Below are 22,627 nucleotides of genomic sequence, written 5' to 3'. Positions count from 1 at the left end.
TTCAATTTAATCACTCTATGCACGGTACAATATAATCATGTACATTGTAATAATACTCAAATTACTATTGTCTTCTCCCAGTATGGCAGTGCACAAAGGATACTGATCTGTTTGTGGTCTTCGAAAGTTCTCTGGTAGATTAGCTTCGTAGAGTAGCCTTGCCTTGGTATTTCCCATCTCCTGCATGCACTAAAAGCAATAGCAAAAGAAAAAAGATGGACCATTTTAATTGTTATTGCAAACACAGCCACTGACGTCATAACCATTTGTACGTGAAAGTCATTACTATCAAGATCAATGGGACTTTGGAGTATTTATAGTTAGAAGTGGCCTGTAAATGTCCAACTATTCAAGCAACTACTTTTGTAGTAATTTTTCGCAAGTATCATAATATTCTGGCTTTAGGCCTTTTCATGAAATCTTCTCACGGAATTATATTCTGCAAAAGCAACAGTGCTGACGTGCCTTGTATGCTTTCTGCAAGGTAAAACTTTCAAACACAACAAAAAGCTTAAGGTATTATTCTTGACTGATTTCTTGCTACGCATAGCAAAACCTTGTGGAAGTATTTCAGAGTTCTGCACTGTTACAAGGAGCAGTCAAGATTACTAAATGAAAGTTTTTTTAAAAAATCAGGCAAACGAACGCTCATTTTGTCAGTTCCCCCCTTTTTTCCTTTGACAGCAGGTAACTATTTTAAGCATAAATAACATGTGCATTGTACAAGTTTTGTCTTGTTGGGATAAGGTTGCATAGTACTGCCTAAGCAATGCTAAATTCTATTGTAAGTTTTTGGTAGGGAGATATTATCAGGCACTTTTAGTGTTGAGGAAATGGTAATATCCCTGTTGAAAATGTTTCCGCTACCATAAAATATACTGCACACTACTTTTATACCATAACATAAATTGCTTCTATATTTTTGATGTTGCAAGTACTGTATTTTTTTACAATTGTGCTTAAACTGCCTTTTGATAATTAAATGTCACATTTCTAAAAATTTATAGAATTCTACTTTAAGTGTATTAATGGACAAAATGATAGTTGACAGGAACAGGTCATCAGGCTAAGTGAAGTTATGTTTTTGTTGAAAAGCTGGATAATGTAACACAAGTGAAATGCTCCTGTAAACTGAAAATCCTTAAAGACTGTCGTCAGAAACATTGAAAAAATAGTGGCTATTTTGAGATAAGGCAAAACAGGACTGATTTATCAAACATGCTTGTGACACCCTCTAAAAAGCAGGCCTCTCTTTTGGAGAATTGCCAGGGTGCATCTTGATTATCAAAACAACTGGGACGATGCTCCCCCTTTCTTCAGCCTGAAAAACTGAAACTGATACTATTACCACCCAGATTATTAATGAGGGCAATATGAAGGTTCTCTCTGCCTTCAGTAAGAATCATCACTTTTTAAAAAAAAAAATATTGCAATATACAACTTGATTGATTGGGATCATGTTCTGAATATGGAAGAAGCCCTAAGAAAAATGGGAGAAACTATGCCAAAATGGATCAGGCTATGAACAAGTGAACAAAATAGAGGGCCAAAAGTTTCAGGGCATCATTCACTTTATTGGCTAGAAAGCTTTTAATACTCTTAGACTATGCAAGTTGCCACAATACAAGTTTGGCAGCACAAAGACAAGCCATTATTAGCATGGAACGTCAATCCATTTCATTCCTCTTTTCACACAGAAAATGGTGGCTGTCATGTGGAAGCAGTTTCAAACAGCCTTCAATATGTAGTCTTGATATTTTAAGTAGATATGAATACTGAAATCCGCAAGGGAAGCAAACATAGTGGCTGCTACATAGTGTCCTCCTAACGAAAATGCCTCTAACTAAATAACAGTTGTTGGTCCTTTTTTTTTTAAAGGTGGGCAAGAATAATCCATTTTACCAATTAAGCTTGTGAAATAAACTTTCCACCCCCACTACAATTTTAGTTTTCTTTACCTGTATTTGTTCTGGTGTCCATTGGTCCAAGTTGACAGACTTGACCCTTGATATATGAACCCCCAGATTTCGATGAATTCCAGCGCATCTGATACAAATAAAGACACCTGTGTTCCAGGAAGCCCATCTTGGACCTATGGGAAATAACTGATATGAAAATATTGCAAGATCTGGCTATGTTTTAAAGTAAGTTTTATTTCGGGCATATAAATGCAACTGTCAGTTTAAGACTATCATTCAGACAGTCCATTTGCACATATTACTGCATGTAGGCCTTTGCTTTTACTTCCCAGGCAGTGGCCCATTTGCATAGCATCACAAATTGCTTTTCCAACTCTAGGAAGATAATAATATCCAGCAGTCCATTGGATCAAAGTCTTCTACAGTTATAGTTCAGTGGTTGCCAATCCAGCACCCTTGGTTGCCATGGCACCTGTGAAGGCTTCCAGTGGTGCTTGTTGGCAGGTGTCCCAGACTCTGAGCTTTCATTTTTTAAAATCTCTAGCCCTCTTAGAAAGAAAGATATTGGGACAAAATAGGCAGTTACATTCATTCATTTTCTATACCACCCTTCACTGGAGGATCACAGGGCAATTTACAATATACAATATAAAAGCACAAAAATACATACCATAATAACAAACACAAACAATAATCCCCCCTGCCCCCAGTTTAAAAGGCCATAGATTGTTTAATTAGCCAAAGGCCTGTTGCCTAAAATTATGTAATGAAGGCGCCAGACGAGCATCCCTGGGAAGATCATTCCACAAGTGGGGAGCCACCACAGAAAAAGCCTGTTCTCGTGTTGTTGCCCTCCAGGCATCTCGCGGAGGGGACACACGAAGGGCTCAAATTATGATTGCAGGGTCCAGGGTGGTTCATATGGGGAGAGGTGGTCCTTGGAGTATTGAGAATTGTGTGAAATGTGAGTGGTACAGTACCCTATGGCTGTGTGGTAGGATGTGTAGGTGGAAATTATGGGAATGGTTGCTTGACCAAATTATTTTAGTGCTAGAAGGGAAAACAGGCAATCTGCAAAACATAAGGAATAGTCTCATGGTTGCACCTACACTGACCCAAGATGACATGATTGTGGGGTGCCATAGGAAACTGATTCACATGGTAAAACACAAGCACATATGGCCCTTTTGTTACGTCACAGATTTAAATTCCATAATGGTCTCAACAAAGTTAAGTTGAACTCTTATTAACAAAAGATTTTTGTATGTTTTTGAAAATTAAAGGAATGATAATCCAAACAACAGATTTGTTGGGTAGAACTGCCTCAGGTAAAAGGCACATTCAAATGGTAGATCTTATTTACTTGATCAGTGAAATTTTCAGTGCTACTTCATGACAGAATAACACACACCAACTGTTTTCACATGGCATTTTATCATTATTTATATTGCCCATCTGTATGTTTTGAATATAAGCCTGTGTATTAGACTACACATTTCATTTAAAAACAAGAACATCCTTCTAACTCATTTAACATTTACAACTAATGCACTCAATGATAAAATATGTTATCGGCACCACATGTGAAAATGCCCAAATGGCAAAAACAAATTTAAGGGTGACTTATGCCTTTACAAGTATCCAGCTAGCATCATAGCCAAACATTGGAGAGACCTGTCAGGAGTAAGCATGGACTAATGATATCAAATAGTATGGGAAACAGCGTTATTAGAAAAACTAACCAATAAACTGAAAATGACATGGGGACAAATAGAAGATGCCTTCACCCCGGTATGGTTCCCCTTTATCACATACATAGCCCAACAAGTCAACAACAAGAATGCGTCGACAGCGTATGTATCAATCTGGCTAACCTGATGCAAAAATCCATACACACACAAAAACAAATCTCACTACAGCCAACCAAACACAACCAACCACACCCTAGGCCACCACCAACTCTCTCACCACCAAGGAAATACAACAAGCAAATAGTAAGAGAACCCATGCAAGTGATGCTGACACAAAACCCCACACATACACTAAGTAGAAGAATAGAAGCAGAACCACCTGAGCCCACCCCACTCATCATTCCTCCTCCCCCTCTTTTCTTCCCAACCTAATACTACATGCAACACTAATGTCTCACAACAAATGAAACTGATCTGTAGAAAACACAACTTGAAAAAAGAGACAATGCACGTATTTTTGTAAACTAAAATAGATGGATGGATGGATAGATAGATACAGTATCCAGCTTCCTCCTTTCCAAGGGTGCAAATGCTACTGCAAGGGAGAGAAGAAGATGAAGGAGAAAAGTCCCAGCAAATTTGTTATACCCCATAAGGACTTATAGCCTGCTATGTCGCAGCTACTTCCAGAGAAGTCGTGATTTATATGAAAGACTGTCACAGCTGGTGGGCCACTCTCTTTTATTTAGTCTCAGCCTTTAGTATTTGGGCTAGAAAAGATCCTAAGTAATGGCTATATTCTTTTTTGTTATGCTGGTACAGCAATAAAACACTCATAATGGAGCCCCACCCCCCAAAAAAATATTTCTGTCAATGCACTTTGGGAGTTTTTAGAACTCTTAAGTTTATAAATTTAATTAAAGTAAGGGTGCCAATGTGGTGCCCTCCAGATGTTATGTACAGCAACTCCCAATATCCCCTGGCCATTGGTCATATTGTTGAGAGTTGGCAACATCTGCCAGTACACTGATTTAAAGAATTTCCCCTGCGAGCTTTCAGCTAATATGCTTCCAGAGCAGCTTAAAAATGGTCACTAACCAATGAGATAGTTCCTGCCAGTAGGCTCACAATCTGAAAGACTCAAAAGAAAAAACAGGGATGGGGACGGTGAAAGGAAAAGCAAACACAAATACTTGCAGTGATTGAAAAAAAGTTTGGCTGAGTGTGATTAGCTTTCTCCAAACTAACCAAAAGATGTTACCAAGGTTTGTGCTACAGTTTACATCTTGTGGCTTGTCTAGGAGAGCTCTAGGTTTGAAGACATTCTAAGACAAACTATGATTTAGCTCAGTGTAGAAGCAGAATGACCAGGGAGGAACAAAGGAGCGGCAATCTCTCTCCAGAAGCCTGCACATTCATGCTAAGCCATGGTTGCAAACCATAATGTGCAAACCAGGCCATAGCTGGTCTTGGATCAAAGACAACGAAGTGGCCCTGTTTCCCATCTCACCCTTTGTTATAGTCTGATGGATTGCCTGCTGCTGTATTTTGCTCTGTTTCTGGTTGGATTTTTTTGAGCTGTTTTTTCTGTTATGAGTTGGAATCAATTTATAATAGCTTAAGATTAGCTTGAGCTTTGTTCACCAATATTGCTTGTCAAGAGACTGGCAGAAAGATGCAATTTTATATCATATTATTGTTTGCAGCTTTTAAATTTTGTAATTGGTGTTTTTGTCCTGATACTGGTCATTGACTGTCATGAAACGACTTGCATTTGCACTGTTAGAGTACCTCTGAAGCCTACCAAAAGGTCTGAAACTCATAGTGAGCACATCTGTGGCAAGCCCAAAATTGCACGTTCATGGGCTTAATGAGAGGGGGGAAATAATTATTAAGTGGGAGAGGTAGCCACAGAAGCCACTTTCCCAGGTCATCTGTTTTATACGTATTGGATGAAAGAGAAAGTACCAGCTCAATCATTATATCATAAAGTATCAGACATACTGAAAAAAAGCTTCAGAGAAGGGATTCTGGGTTATGATATGGTTGCCCAGGAATAATTATACTCTGATTTGCATGAGGGTCTTATAATCATACTTCTCAAAAGTCATTGTGGTTTCTGCAGTGAGCTATTTAATGGAGAACTAACATCAGAACAAACAATATGCTTTCACTGCACAGCCCAACATCTTTGACAACTAAGTCAAAGATGGCTTTGACATTTATTCCAGCCATCCCTCAGTATGTGCATATATGATCAAAACTTTTTAGAGTTTAGATATCATTGCTCCAGTCTACATATGCTAATCTATTTTGAAAATATCCTCTCTTCAAGAGTGGATGCTACAGCTATCTCCCATGGGTCTCACTTTTTACCTTTCCTCACAACTTCAGCATAACAAGCAGTACTTCAAACATCTGTTTGTCTTTTTTTGCAGTAATCATCTATGCAATTATGGGGAGCACATCAACTAAGAAAGCAGAGGAAAAGCTTAGTCTTATTTTGATACAAAGCCACAGCCAACCATCTGTCAATGTTTCTAAAGACACACAGCTGGAGAATAATGCAACATAAGATATACTCACTTCCTTAAAAAATGGCAATCCTGCTCTCTGCCATATTTGAGTTTTTCATATATTAAGGACAACAGCTATGTCTTGAACCTCATTTTTCACAATACTGACTTTATTTTAAAGCAGCAGGTCCACTTTCTATAGTATGGCTGAAAATCAGAGTCTACAAAGTTCATTTTTCACATTCTCCCAACATATATAAACTGATACACTTCCTGAATTTCTCATAAACATCGGTACCAAATTTCTATTTGATTATTGTTGTAAACTTCACCCTTACAACACTGAGGGCTTTTTTCAGCTGCAACATTTCAATAGGTTGTTTTATTCATTAGATGAAATCCATAACAGTATGCATCTTTCTTTGTATGCTATTTAGGAACATAGAAAGCTGCCTTATACCAATTCAGGCCATTGACCAGTATTGTCCACACTGACGAGCATCAATTTTCCAGCATTTCAGATAGGGGACATGCCCAGTCCTACGTGGAAAGGCCAGTATTCAGATCTGGGACTCAAAAAGCAGGTGCTCTACCAATGTGCTATGGATGCTCTGCCACTACTTACTATATCTCTTCCAATAAAGGATACAGGTTAAGAAGATTTCTTAGCATTTGCCTATCCCAGGAGTCCTATAGCTCTTATGCTCTTCATTACAGCCAGTTTTATTTGGTATTCTAATAATTCCAAAATACAGTACTGTTCAACAGGAAGCAAACTAAATGCTTACTGACAATTTTCACTTGTTTGGATTAACAGCTCCACCTAGTGGCACTGTTAATTTATCCATGCAGAGAACAAGCAAACCTGCCCTTAATTCTTGGAAAATGTAAATCTATAATCAGTTTACTTTCTTGGTGAAAAAGACTAAACATAATGGCCCAGTTTTAGATGCACAAAATTATCAAGTTCCTATGGAACAATTCCATTAGTCATTTGCATGTTAATCTTGTAGAGCTAAAAAATGCATCAATTTTGATATATTTTGATTTTCAGGGGTAAAGGAGCAGGATACAATGAGGTCTCTTATAATCATTTTCCAAAAGCTGCTGTCTTTATGAAGACATGGTTATTTACCTGCTGAATGAGTAAGTCTAGCAATAAACCAGATTCACACACACAAATAATTATATTGTCAGACATGATTTAAACAATATCAAAGGTACCCCTTTAATTTGCATTCATAATAACTTGTCTGACCCATTTCTATAGAGAGAAGGGATGTGTGTATAACATCCATTACATGTATTCTTGCCGGGAGCCTTTCTTAATTTTCTTGCCTTGCTCAATAGGTAAGACAAGAATTTTCTACAGTGATACAAATGAAAATATACGCTAAATCAGATTTATACACTAGAAGTAATGATAGAGCATCTATGGAATTCTACTTTTTCTGGTCTATGACCGTAATAAATTAATTTCAATTTCAATTTCAATTTCAATATGGAATTCTACATGGCAGGAATCACAACTATGACAAAAACTGGAGATATTTGTTACTTAAACAAAGAGGATATAGCCCTGGCAGAATACACTTGCTGATGCTCATCTAATATAGCTGCAGGCATAAATGAGAACTGCAAAATTAAATCAGGGAACTAAAGTAAAATTTAAAGGCAACAAATTATTCAGAAAACTAGGCATGTACTTGTATGCGTGCACACAGACACACTGTTCTTGATCTAATACTGGAGCAAAGTGACTGACAAACAGGTTGAGGGTCAAGTAAGTTGTGAGATCAGGAGGTCTGAGAGCATATCTCCTTTCGTTTCGTTAAACTTTTAACAGTGAAGGAGGAAGGCAATCCCATCAGTACTATGTCATTGGGGAAAAGGGGTGTATCCTTTTCTTCACCCTCTTGATTTCCAAATGAAAATTATGTACTCAAAACTATTTGCCTCATGGGGGGAGAAATGTACACATAGCTGTGGGATTCCCACCCCCCATGGGCTAAAAAGAAGCTGAAGGTAAACAGTTTTCCCTAAGAAAATGGCACGGAATGAAAGGTTAAATATTCTTCTCCCTGTGGCTGTTATTAAACTATTTTTAAAAGTAAAAGTTCTGATCATGGATTTCTAGATGTTATATCCAGTTGTGCTGCAAGTTTCTTCAACACCTGAATCAACTATATGTATACACAAATTAGGTGAACAGTGAAAGTAAAATGCTTAAATTAATCTAGCACTCAGTATCTTAAGCAACACAATTTTTCAAAACCTGAGGTGCTCTTCTAATACAGTAGCTTCCAAACTCTTTTTCTCATGCACAACTTGAAAAATGCTGATTGTCTTAGCAGACTGTTAAAGATTTTTTATGTCTGTTTTAGCAACTGCAATGCAACGCAGTTTTGATTGATTTTGATTGATTATATTTCTATGCCACTTTTCATTCCAAGTGAATCCCAAAGTAGCTTGCAAACAATAAATAATAATAAAATAGAACATAAAAGAACATCACAAGTACAGCATAAATCTTATAGAATAATAAAAAAATTAATCAGTGAAACAATTGAAATCTATAAAACATTGTTAAGAAATCAACAATTAAAAATAAGCTAAAAAAGCAAAGTCATATTATATGATTAACAAATCAATACAGCATTTATAATTTATAAAATATTAACATTAACAAAATAGCAACCAAAAAATAAACTAAGCACTATTAAGTTTAAGTTTATGGCGCATAACCTCTCACTCTATTCAGCTCATTAAAATACACATACACATACTGCCTGTGCGAGGAACTCCCTTCTGAAGTTTCCTTGGGCTGGAGGATGGGACAAGGCAGGTGGGAAAAGCCATTACCTACTTGCCAACAGAGTCTCTCATACCTCATCTGTGCTAGATACTGTATGGTTTTACTTGTATTTTATTCCTTCTATTTCTCCACAGAATTAAAATTTTAATGTAATAAAATACAACATAAGAAATAAAAGCAATAAAGGAAGCAATAAAATACAATTAAAAATCAATATGAATAGAATCAGATTTGGAGAGGACCCCATGGATCATATAGTCCAACCACCTGCAATGAAGGAATATGCACCCATACAGGGAATCAAACCTGTGGCCTTGGTGTTATAAGCACCACGCTCCCCAACTGAGCTAATATTTAATATAATGGACATGCCGTCTCCTTGTACAGTGGTACCTTGGTTCTCGAATGGCTTAGTTGTCGAACAAATCGGCTCCCGAACACCGCAAACCTGAAAGTGTTCCAGTTCGCAAATGTTTTTCGGAAACAAACGTCCGACGCAGGTTCCGCTTGAGTGTAGGAAGCTCCTGCAGCCAACTGGAAGCCGCACCTTGATTTCCGAACGGTTTCAGGAGTCAAATGGACTCCTGGAATGGATTAAGTTTGAGAACCAAGGTACCACTGTATTCCACCAAAAATCCACAGACCACCTAAATGAAGCTCACAGACCACGGATGGTCCACAGACCAGTTTTGGAAACTCTTCTAATTAAAGGGACCTGTTCCTACAGAAAAAAAGTCAACTGACATCTATCTGTTCAGTTGTAGAAAGAATCAGCTGACTGTTCACACAATCTACAAGTCACCTCCCATAAATTTTTTAATACTCCAGTATTCCAGTAACTGAGAGCAAGGGTTTGAGTACATACTTATCAGTAACTGAAGTTTAGAGTTAAGGGAAGCCTGGATGACAAGACCTATGACACCTGTCCGAAACATAATGTGTCCTGGAATAGAGCTTTGGGGGGGGGGGGAGAGGCAAAGTTGTTGAGCTTTTTTCTTGCAAAATCTCCAAAAAATATATATGAAATTCTTACCTATTTTTTAGGAATGTAGCCAAAGAATCAACACTTCCAATATGGGCTGCCATATGCCCAGGTTTTCCCAGACATTTTTGCTGCTTTTCAAAAATTGCGCCGGGACGCCATTTTCGGAGGACTAATCCCAGCTATGTCCAGGAAATTTTGGACATATGGCAGCTCCAAGTAAGATCCTATTCTCAATTTTGATGACTACTGTGCATACAGGGGTACCTCTGGTTACGAACTTAATTCATTCTGGAGGTCCATTCTTAACCTGAAACCGTTCTTAACCTGAGGTACAGTGGTGCCCTGCAAGATGAATGCCTCGCAAGACGAAAAACCCGCTAGACGAAAGGGTTTTCAGTTTTTCGAGGCGCTTCGCAAGACAAATTTCCCTATGGGCTTGCTTCGCAAGACGAAAACGTCTTGCGAGTTTTTCCCTCCCCCCCTTTTTCTAAGCCGCTAAGCCGCTAATAGCCGCTTAGCCGCTAATAGCGCTAATCCGCTAATCGGGATGCTTCGCAAGACGAAAAAACCGCAAGACGAAGAGACTCGCGGAACGAATTATTTTCGTCTTGCAAGGCACCACTGTACCACTTTAGCTAATGGGGCCTCCAGCTGCTGCCGGTGTGCAATTTCTGTTCTCATCCTGAGGTAAAGTTCTTAACCCAAGGTACTACGTCCGGGTTAGCGGAGTCTGTAACCTGAAGTGTTTGTAACCCGAGGTACCACTGTAGTCCTGTTATTCTAACTCCATAGATTACTCCTCTCGCCCTAGATTAGCTGTACAGAGATTACCTTGCTAGATCAGATTAAACATTCAACAGGAAGAGATAAAGATATCATCTTCCGTTTGAAAAGGGTGAATGCAGAAGAATGATGCAAGCGTTTACAGGGCATTATAACAAAATAATGGCCTTGCAACCTATGTCTTCATATTAATGATGTTGAATTTAATGTCGCACAAAATTAGAAACATTTTCAATTTGTAAACCAAGTAAGATGATTTATACTGTGACAGTTACAGACCAGCTGATAAATCCTTGTCTGAGCCACAAAGTAAATAATCAAAATCATGTGTGACAGTGAAACTGAAGTGATCATTGCTAGATTTTATGCCACAGTTCTTTTGCCACTTGTAAAACAAAACTGAATGTAGTTGAAACACACACTTCTGCATTTAATTTTAAAGGATCCATTGTGGGCATGTGGATGGGCATGTTGTTACTAAATTTGTTCCTCCATGTAGTAGATCTTTTTGCCAGAGGAGGGCATAAGAGAAGTGCCATTTCATTTTCTTTAACATAATGATGCTTAAATGAGCATCACCGTGAAAGCTACTTTTAAAGCTACTTTTAAAATCCAGTCACCAAGAAACATCATTATGGATTAGGTACAGGAAGATTAGCCAAACTGAACTTTGTTTAAAGTAGAGGCTCTGCATCTGTATGATGGTCCCTACTGCAGGGATGCTTTTCTTCCAGTTCTGATACAACTGCCCAACAGGACCACTCTTGTCTTAAAACTTATATTCTCCCTTCTAACTTTCCTTATCTCTGTGAGCTCAATTTGAGAACCCATTGATAGGGAAGATCCCTTCCCTTTGGGGTATCTTTCCAGGGGTAGCTGCCTAAACCATTGAGGGAAGCATTTCACTTAAAGCACCTATAATCACATCCTTGATATGATAAATTATAGCCCCTGGCAATTCTACATCTACTGGAAGTTCAGGGGTAAGTGTCATCATTTTGTTAGTCCTTTCTTTCAATAAAAAACGGATTTCTTGGATTGTATGGGTAGCGATCTCATGCTTTTCTATTTTAATCCTTCCTCTCTACCCATGTTTCATCTCCTTATTCAGGATTCAGCTAAGGAGAGCCATACACAGCACTAGTACATGCATGAGTTGCTAGAACAGAAGCATGGACTTGGACTGGAGCAATATTCAAGTACATACCCCATCAAAAATAATTGATGCAAGTATTTATTTTTATTTCCAGTTCTTTGTGACCCATACATATCAAAGAAGTGTAACAAAGGATTAATATAGTAACACTGAAATACAGAAAAGATAGGGGGGGGGAATAAAGCAATACTAAAACCAGCAGAAAACAACAGAATGTCTTATTAAAACATGAAAAGCTTGGCCAAAATGACCTGGTGGGATTAATTAGGCCTGTAGGATGGTGATTCCCCACCCATCATCATCATTATTATTATTATTATTATTAATAATAATAATAATAATATATTTATATACTGCAATAATAATAATAATAATATATTTATATACTGCCCTTCACCCAAAGATCTCAGGGTGGTTCACAAGTTAAACCATAACAGACATGTTCAGCCAGTTGTTCCTCAATTCATAAGCAAATTCATGCTCGGCTTCAGTTATGAGTTGACTACAGGATCACATGACTCTTATCTTCTTCACCTCCTTCAGATGCCCAACTCCTTACCCCTCCTACGTGGTTTTAATGTATATTTATTCAGAAAATGAGATCAACCAGGAGTGCTACTAGTTGTCTCCCATGTTACAGAGACTCAACTGTCCTCAATGAGAAATCAGGAGTTGTTAGTCTCATGCTGTGGAAGATTTCTAAAAGTATTCAGTGGTCACCCTTGCTTTTAAGTTTTAGGTGTCTCTTTTTTATGCCAAAGGCATTTGCAGCTGTTTAATTTTTATTTTTTTTATTAGTCAGACATTTTAATGATAGATCTGTATTGTTTTGATTGTGTTTTTTGTTTTAACATTGTATACCACTCTGATATTTTGATGTGGTGGTATAGAAATACTTTTAAGAAATATGTAAAATTTATATGACATATTTCAGTCAATAAAAAGGATCCTCAAAGCACCCCACATATAAACAAGATAAAATACAAGCCAATTTAAATGCAATTTTAAAAATCATGTAAAGTTTGACTGCCACCACACTTGGCATGCTCTTCAAATGAGCCAAGAATATGCACTCTATAATAAACAAAATTTAAAATCTGCACTAAATTGTGTTTGTAGTCTACAAACCAATTACACAAAATTTGGAGAATTAATCACAGCATGCATACTTTAAGTAATTCAGATAATTTGCTATAAATTTAAAGTGAATCAACATATATTCAACTTGTTGTGCATTTTAATAGTACTAGCCAGAAAATTTCTCCTGTATCTTAAGTCCTGGTATGCTCAAATAGAAAAGTGACAAAAAAGGAAAGAAATCCTGTGTAAGATTCAAGCAATGAGCTAATGAGTACTTCACAGTAGTCATATAGTACAACAAAACTATACAGCAAAGGAGTGGAAAACTCAAATCTGCTGCCTGCTGGTGTTAAGAGTGAGGGTCTGACTTGTGACAGTATTTATGACTGAAAGTAATAAACTACAGTTTACATACAAGGTACTGAGCTACCATATGGGTTTCCAATATTTTGTATTTTAAAGGATGATCTTTATTTTGTAATATACAATGGCTTGATTTATTCCCACTTCCATAAAGTATAATTATTACCTCTTACTGCAATGCCAGAGTTCCAAATTGCCTTTTATTTTCTGATCCTATTAACAGCATGTCGGCTTATAAGCAGCAAGTAACAGGGAGTCATAACAAAAGGCTACTTAGTTGTACAACTGAAATGAACAATAAGAGTAAAGTGGCACCTTAAAGACCAACAGATTTATTGTGAAAGAAGCCTTCATGGACTAGCAGGCACTTCAGATGCATTAAGTGCAATTCTCTGTTGACAAATACTTAAAGAAACTGTAAACAATGGAGGCCAAAATACCATGAAATGCAAGAGGTACAGTGTGTGACATTTCTATACGAAAGACAAATGTGTACAAGACAAGGACGGTGATCTTTCACAATAGCAGTAATCAGCAATCACACTTTCTGCCTCGCTTTTCTATGTTAAAAATTAACACTTGCAACAGGAGAAAAGTTCTACATTTTGACTTAGTACTAAACAAATAACTTGCTGATAAATTGTAGTTCAGCAATTTTTAAAATTCAAGTTGTCCTTTGAAGTTTTGTTGTTGCTCAATTATGACTTTCAAATGAATTGTGCTGCAATCAGTGATGTGGGGCAGCATTTTTTTTTAATGGATTTCACTCCCAAGACCTGGGAATTCTAGTGGAACACCACATTTAAAGCAAATTCCTTTTAAGGGAACTTCTTTCAGTACATTTTCAAAGGCACTTTGATGTTTTCTGCTGTGGTTGTATCCAGTTGTCCTCAAACGGAAAGGCTCCTAATACTGCAGAAGGAACTGAGGTCCAGCAGAAGCTCCTGTTGGTGGAAGATGGGAAAAGAGGCATTTTCTCATCTTGCCCCCAATGCCACCCACATTGTTCTAAATGGTCCCGTAACCCTCTAGTCTAGAGCATTCTTTGGGAAGCATGATCGGGGCTGCAGGGAGAAATAAATGAAAACTGCCTTCCCTCTTCCTCCAGAAGGGAAGTCCCCTGGGTGCAATCGTCTGGATCTCCTAGCAAATGAGTTGTTTTTTTCTTCCTCAAGTATAAAATTGAAGATAGAATTAACTATTTCTCTATAAAAACCTGGACCCTTTTAACCACTTGACTAGTCAGTTAGGTTGATTGTCCCCATATCATACAACAGCAGTATTCTAGCGCTGATGCACTTAGATAATAATCCAGGTTATTGTTTAAAAGTTTAAGTCAAGTACACATTATATCTTTTCATCTCTACTATTACTATATGCCTCCCCTTTGTAAATTCCCGGGAAAGGCGTGGTAAGCCCTCTGCCACTGCAGGGAAGTGCAGCGCACCCTCTGCTGCTGCAGGGAGGTATGCGGGACTCTCTGCCCCTGCGGACAAGCCCAGCTAGGCTCTCCGCCCCCTTTACTTTTTTTAAAAAAACAACAATACTGCATAAATTTTGAATAACCACTGTATCTTTATTGCTTCTTCAACTAACACCCCCCCCCAACACCCTGCATACAGGCAGCGACTGTTTTAGGTGCATTCAATATGTGTGCATCGCCTAAACCCAGAAGTGACCCAAAAACGTCACAAAAAAGGGACGGAACTGGATGTTCACAGGCCTTTTCAGTTGCGTTTCAAATATAAGCGATTTCACTTATACGTACAGTGCCTTGGGACATAAACCATGCGTAAATGGGGCGGAGTTCTGGCACATGATTGTTTCCATTTGTTTCTACTACAGTGCACTCATTAGCCATGCTCGCATGCAACACAGTATCATATTTAGTGGGATGAAGGAAGGTTCTATCATGGGTACTGGATTCATGTACATCCTCCCTCTGCAAGAAAGGCAGTATTAAGCAGTGTCAGAAACTGAGATATAAATTGTGCCCACTGCCCAGAGATTCCCCACCACTAATTCCCCTTTAGGTTTAAAGTAGTGGTTCCCAAACCATTTTTCCCATGGACCAACTGAACATTGTCGAAGGGCTTGGTAGGGTCTTAGTAGACCATTTAATGAGTTTTCTGCCTGCTGTAGCAACTGCAATGCACCTATGCTAGATGCTGTATGCTTTTTAATTTCAAAGGTGCCAACAACTGCAGGTATGGGAGTGGAGATGGCAGATATCCTGAATTAAACTAGGTCATTACAACCCAAAGGAGTTTTATTTATTTGTTGCACACACCTCAGCACACAATGACAGCAATAACAACAGCAAAACACCCCACAAAACCATGCCATAAAAGACCAGATATAATTACCCTCACAGTACCCTCTCCAGACAGCGCACCGCAGCATAGTAACACCCTTTTAAAGTCAAGGTTAGCATTTTACTACCTTGATATTATTATAGAAATGATAATGCTACTAACATTTTTGAGGGGTGTGAGTGGTAGGGTCCCCCCCCCACACACACAATATGGAGGGTGATGGGATGTAGAAAAGAAGGTGGGAGGAAGGGAAGATGGAGAATTACAAAGAGGTTCCCACATCAGATCTACAGTAAAGGTGGATCTCATTTGGGGGAGAAAGAGAGGTTGCTGGTCAAGATTATTTCCCTACTCATTTTGCTACTTTGCTACCCAGCATTCTAAGTATTGATGCTACTCTTTACTCAGTAAGCAACTGTACTTTTCCCAAGTTTGACTTTACAGACTGCTGATCACAGATAACTTTGTTTCTTGTATGTGAAGCTTTGAAACATCTGAAAAAATGACTTCAGAGAAACTGACTGAATTTGGAAAACAAAGTAATGAAAGCTGTTCTGCTAACCAAGTGAATCCTTGTAACATGCAGCAATTCTAGGCCTCAGCCTATTAAATTATTCTTACTTTTGAAATTAGGATTCCCTCTTTTATCTTGTGTTTCAACATTCAGCATAGGCAATTCAGCATTTGTTAGGGAGACAAGTTCCTGATGTGTGCTCAGGCAAAGCAAGCATTAGCCCACTGGTATGACTCACTTCTCTTCCTTATTATGGTAGGGCAACACAATGAAACATCAAGGAAATTCTAGGTCAAACATTGCATAAAACCACACAGTCTGTTTCCCTGACTTTGAAATAATGCAATGATCTAATTCATTCAAGGGACTGTGGGCAGACTTATAGTTAAAGGTCTGTAAACCACTCCTCCCTGACAACTGCTGCAATAAATGTTCAGCTCTGACCATCTATTTCTGGAGTATGTTTAGAAAAAGAAGTTAAGATTAAGGAAGGAATGTCATCATACTTGGTAAGAACTGAATTGTTGCTCTAGGTATTAATTTAAAATATTTAATACCTCATCCTTCAATGGGATAACTTCCATATCAATATGGAGGCTTAGAATAAATATTTAACCACATACAAGAAAATCAAAATACAATTAAAACAACAGTACAGCAGAACAAAGCAGCAGGAAAAAACCAATCTAACAATGCAGTTAAAAGGCACAGGTAAATAGAGAGATCTTAATCTAACCCTGGAAGACTTGAAATCCAGCACAAGGCAAACCTTCATTGTTTTCTACACACAGGAAGCCGCAATTGAGAACACCCTTGTTCCACTCAATGGACCTGAAGGCAGGGACACCCAAAAAGGACCTAAGAAGACACCCTTAACACTCACATGGAATTAGGCACTCCTTCAAATACCCTAAAGACCTATATATGACTTGAAAACTAGGTACGCAGCAGCACTTCTGAACTGTGTTGGGAAACAGATCAGTGGCCAATCAAGTTAATAACTAGCCAATTTTATGAATAATCTAGAAATTGTATTTTTGGACCACCAGCAGTTTCCAACATCTTCAAAAGCAGCCCTATGTACAACACTTGGTCCTAGTGTAAACTGGATGTTACTATCAAATCAAAATAAAAAAATTCCTTCCAGTAGCACCTTAAAGACCAACTAAGTTAGTTCTAGGTATGAGCTTTCGTGTGCATGCACACTTCTTCAGATACCATGTGCATGCACACGAAAGCTCATACCTAGAACTAACTTAGTTGGTCTTTAAGGTGCTACTGGAAGGATTTTTTTTTTTATTTTTTTTTGACTATGGCAGACCAACACGGCTACCTATCTGTAACTGGATGTTACTATAACAGTGATCAAATTGACCAGGGTCTTTCTGTGAGGAAACAGCTGGTGCTTGCATTGGGAGGTGGAATGTACTTCTTGCCAGAGATTCTACCTTGGCTTCCAAATACAGGCTGAATCAACACACACCCTCAATCTGCAACCCCAACCATAACAAGTTGCCCACCACCTCAATAACAGCAACAACAACAACAATAAATCAACCTCTTACTATCAGTATCTTGATCTTAACTCTGATCTTGTTTTCAGGGTTTTTCTGGCAATCTTACAGTCCACTATTGATTCCAGAAACTGATTCAATCTCCCTATCACACCACCTGATTCTGATGAACAGGAGAAATAGAGCTGGGTGGTATTAGCATGCTGATGGCACTAACTCAAGACCTCTGGATATTCTCACCCAGGAGGTCATTTAGATGTTACAACAGCTTGGGAAACAAAATAGGCCCTGCAGAACACTAACACATGGGCTATAAGGCCTCCCATCACCACCACCTGAAACTAGTCATCAATATAGGGGAAAAAATCACCTGTGCATATCTGCTATGTCAGAGAAGTTTCCAGACAAAGACTGTTTCCCATTTGAGTAGGCCTTGAAAAGCCCAATGTTGTCACATTTTATCATAACTAAAAAAAAGTTACTGATTGTACTTGAGTCAAAACCAATTCTAAAATGCAAAATCCTGAGCCACCTAGGGCATTTTCCATTTACTCTGCTGCCCTTGCAACATGCCCTTGAACACCAGCTCCTACTGAGGTCTGTGGAACTTACTTCCATGTGTCAGTGTCAATGTCAACAGCACTTACTCAACTCCAGCAACTGTGGTGAAGAGCATACAGCGTGTGCAAATCCTTACAACCTCAACCAGACTCTTCATCAGGGAACTTATAAAATGATACAATATTCACTTCTATGTATCATTCCAAATAATGGCAAAAACCCCAAGAATTTGGTTCTGTGAACCAACAGGGCCTCAGGCATGCTCATCTTTAACAGCTAGCCTTTCCATGCCACGCAGCCAACCCTCTTTCAAAACTAAGGAACACTTCCAAAGCCAAATTGCTGTATGGCATTACAGCTTGCTGTTGGGAAAGGAAAAACAAAAAATGTCAAGAATCCTACTAGGCATGCCCAAACTCTCAAACAAACCTGAAAAGCCTCTCTGGAACTTAGCCCTTATCCTCGTCATCCCTGACTCAGGACAGGAGTCCTCCTACTCCTAAGTGTTAGAAGAGGGTGTATCTCTGTGCCTGCTAAATCCTCAGAGGAGAGCACTGCTCAAATCAAACCCTGCTTTTAGAAGGGCGGGAGATCATAGAACTGTGGAGTCAGAAGGAACCACAAAGGTCATCGAGCCCAACCCCCCTGCAATGCAGGAACTCTTTTGCCCAGTGTGTGTGTGTGCTTTATCCCATACGCAAAACCTTTTATTTCCCCCACACCCCAGCAACCACAAAAAACCCTTACAAGTAACTGTCAGTCCTGTTAGAAGCAGAGAGAGAAAGAGACATAATAGGAAAGGAAGGAAGCCGGTTCCAGGAAGCAGTGGCCGCAGAGATACCGCTGATACAAGAGCAAGTGATAGGAAAAAGCCTGCCAGCAAACCACGGAGGTGCCTTTTTTATAATAAGGTTTCGCCAGGGCTGTTCGGCCTTCTGCAGCTGCTGCCGCCGCCGCCACCCCACAACCACTTTCCCATTTCGCACCCTCGGCCCCCCACCCACCTAGGAAAGGTTCAAAGAAAAGGGGGGAGGCACAAAGGAAACCGACCATTCCCACCCCTGGCTGTTCACCTGCCCCTCTCACCGCGAAGGCCGCCGCCTCAGACCCCCGCCGACCCGCCCCAACGTCCGGTCCTTCTCCCCGCCCCCCGCCGACGTACCCTTGGCCTCGCAGTCGGCGCAGTACTTGTTGTCCTCCTCCCTCAGGAGCTTGGCCAGGATGGCCTGGTGCTGCTCGTTCTGCTTCTGCGCCTTCTCCCGGCACGAGCGGGTGGCCATGGCGAAGGCAAGGAGGGCAAAGGGGGAGGAAGGAAGGGGAGGCGGAGGCCGAGGAGAGCGTGAGGGGGGCGAAAAGAGAGGCGGGAGGGCGCACCGCCTCAGGAACCAAAGAAAGGAGGACTCTCCAGCCGAAGCCGGCAAACCAACAGCGGCGGCGGCGGCGGCGGAGGAGCTTCCTATTCCTCCTCCTCCTCCGCCTGCTGTCACGCCGACAGCGCGCTCGCTCAGCCAACCAGCAGCCTCCGGAGGCGCACGAGCGGCGGCGGCTTCCTCAACCGGAACTACAAACGGCCCTCGTACGCTTGCGCCGCTACCCTCCAAGCGCGTGACGCGTCGTCGATTCTCTTCCTATTTAGCCTTTTTTTCTTTCTACCTCCTCCGAACAAAGTAGTTCCTAGGATGTACCACGTTAGGGGGCGCGGCGGCGGGGAGAACGGATAGGGTTATAGATAGGCAATAGGTGGGGTTCCCCCCACTTCTCCCTATTAGAAAGGGAGCCCCCCTGGCTCAACTTTGGAGCAAGGGGCGGGGCTTTTCTTCTGGCAGCCCGTTCTAAGCGGTAAAAATAGCCCTTCCCCGCGGCGTGGCTTGACGCGAGTGGTGACGCGTCACATTCCACGGGAAAATTCTTTCAGAAAATAAAATAAAAATCCCTCCGCCTTGCAAAGGGGAGCGGGAAGGGAGAGGCGCGGTCAGGAGCGGCCTTTGCCCTGCCTGTCCTTAATTGCTTCTGCCCCGTGTCCTAGGCAGAGCCGCCCACGCTGTGCAGCTGTGCCAGTAAGGCAAACACAGCAGTGGATGCTTTTTGTTTTCCCTTTTCCAGGGAAGTTTCTGTACGGGGACTTTCCTCTGGTTTTGCGCGCCACTGATTTCCCGCACTTGGGATAAGGAAGGGAAGGTTGCGTGTTGGCTGGAAAGGAAAGAAGTCCGAAAGAGAACTGCTTGGGGAAAGAGAACTGCAAAAGCGAGCACGCGCTCTGGGGTTTTATTTGCTTGGCGCGCAGTCCTGTGCGTGTCCACTCGAAAATTAAGTCTGTGGTTTGGGGACCTTACCTACCACGCGTCAAGATAACATCCTGGATTACATTCCAGGATTACAGTACCTCTCCGAACTGCTTCTGGGACACTTGCGGGTGCTTACAGGACTATCGGTTTCTAGATGTAACTAGTAGTGGAGCCATAGTGTAATGTCTATATTTGATTTTCCTACGTATTTCAAAGGGCCAGCGGGCTGGAGGAGTGATTGTGTGTTTTCCTTCCTTAACTAGAATCCCCACCCTTTGTCAGCCTTTCTCTATGTTGTTCTGTATAACCTGAGGGAAGTGTTCCTCTTATCCACATTTAGAGGCTGAAGGATAAAGATGTGGGTTTTTTTCTTTTTGTGGGGGAGCGAGTAGGCTGTATGCCCGAGTTCCTTATAATTCCCCAAATTCAACAGGGATCCAGTTGCTGAATTAGCCATGCAAGGGTCATAATGGCCCCCAAAGTATGGGTAGTTGAGGGAACAAAGGAAGTGGCTCTGTGCCAGAGAACAAATGGGTGGGCCCCTTTATTTCAACTATCTCTTAGTTAGAAAGGCAAAAGCCAGAGTTGTGTGAGAGAGAGCTTTAAGCTAGAAGTAGGCTGGGCAGCTGAGATATATAGCCATGCCTGATGTACTGGGATCCAAGGCTGTGGCTATGGGAAAAGCAAGACCACATTGGGTGTTAATGCTGTGAGCCCCTCCACCATAAGATCAGGTTGCATATATGTGTAAATAAGCCATATATCCTAAAGAGACAAGTGTTTATCCACTGCCCCTTATTCCGAGGAAAGTGAATTCTGGGCAAGCACCTGGAAACCCAGAAATCTCACACCGCTCTGAGAATGTGGTGGTGTTCAACAATAACGGTGCCCCCCTCTCTCACTGCTAGCTTATCGGTATCTATAGTTCAGTTAGGAGATGAGAGATTTCTGTACCCCAACCTGAGAAATTCCCCTCCATTGAGGTCTAACCCAAGCTTTGTGGGGGAAGTAAAGTATCTGCTTGCCAAGATCTCAGTCCCACTGATTACAAGGTCATAATAGATCCACAGTATTGAAAATGAAAATAACAATTTGAAAATACACAATAGAAATAATCCAAACTTTGTGTGCGCTCCAGCTTCCTGTTCTTTTCTGTGAGGGGAGCAGTGATAGAGCTTTCTGGACAATTATGACACGGGGGAAATCTTAACACAAGCTAGGGTCATATTGGGTGAGATAATGGGGCATTGGAAAGTTTTCAGTTTTCATGTTTTGATATCCCATAGAGTAGTTGAATTTTGCATGTTTTATTTTACTTGTATTTAGTATTAAAAAGTTGCTAAAAATCTGTAAGCTTTAATACACAAGTTCCCCCGCCAGTAGAGTGAAAAACTTCATTTATAGTGTAAATTTAGAAAAAATGACAATGGTATTACTAGATTTCATATAAAACATATGAAAAGGACCCTAAGATTGTCAAGCATGTAGGTTGAAGACTAACATAAAGAACAATATTAAATCATAAATTATCTAAACTAGTTAAACTTACAGGGTTGCATCCAACAAAGACATCCTGCTTGCACAAGGACATTTGCTTGTACAATGGAACTTCCCCTTCCTCTCCTGTCCCCTTCCCAAAATCTGCTCCAGAGGGTTGGGGGGGGGGCATAATAGATGTGGGGCAGGGGGAGGAAAGAGAGAGGAAATTCCATTGTGTAAGCAGAAGTCCGTGCACAAACCAGATGACTTTATTGGATACAACCCATATATGCTGAAGAATAATGCACTTTTGTTAACGCCCAACATGTTTTAGCCCAAACAGGTCTTCCTCAGGCTTTTCTACCAAGAAATAGGACAGCAATTAATAAATCATGCTGAAAACATTTTTTTTTTAAAGTTAGAACACAATCTCAAAAGTCACAGCTTGTGAAAACACTCCTCACCTTTCTCATAGAAAACACCTATTAGTAAAACAAAACCATTTTTATTTTCCCACGAATAGACAAAATCAGTCATGTAGCACTTTAAAAGCTAAGAAATTCATTATGGTGCGTGTTTCTGTGGATTAAAGCTCACGTCATCAGTTGCCTAAAGTGAAATTGCAGTCAGCGTATATGCTATGCACGCACA

General features: G+C 40.2%; 1 protein-coding gene across 3 annotated transcripts in view; it reads right to left on the bottom strand.

The window, feature by feature from the left end:
* The window catches only part of SMAP1 (small ArfGAP 1), a 67,973-nt gene that overhangs the window by 36,031 nt on the left and 9,315 nt on the right, over positions 1 to 22,627 (bottom strand). For 2 of the 3 annotated variants that reach the window (XM_081857205.1, XM_081857206.1), the window contains exons 1-3: positions 19,375 to 19,703; positions 1,959 to 2,092; positions 104 to 189 (exon numbers count right to left, since the gene is read on the bottom strand). In XM_081857205.1, coding sequence (XP_081713331.1) covers positions 104 to 189; positions 1,959 to 2,092; positions 19,375 to 19,492 — 338 coding nt within the window. In that variant the 5' untranslated portion in view covers positions 19,493 to 19,703. Of the gene's footprint in view, positions 1 to 103; positions 190 to 1,958; positions 2,093 to 19,374; positions 19,704 to 22,627 lie in introns of those variants that run through there. The other variant, XM_081857207.1, reaches the window with a different exon arrangement.

This window comes from Podarcis erhardii (genome assembly GCF_964252035.2).
Source record: "Podarcis erhardii genome assembly, chromosome: 3".
NCBI lineage: Eukaryota > Metazoa > Chordata > Lepidosauria > Squamata > Lacertidae > Podarcis > Podarcis erhardii.
This window is presented reverse-complemented; position numbering and strand designations above follow the sequence as displayed.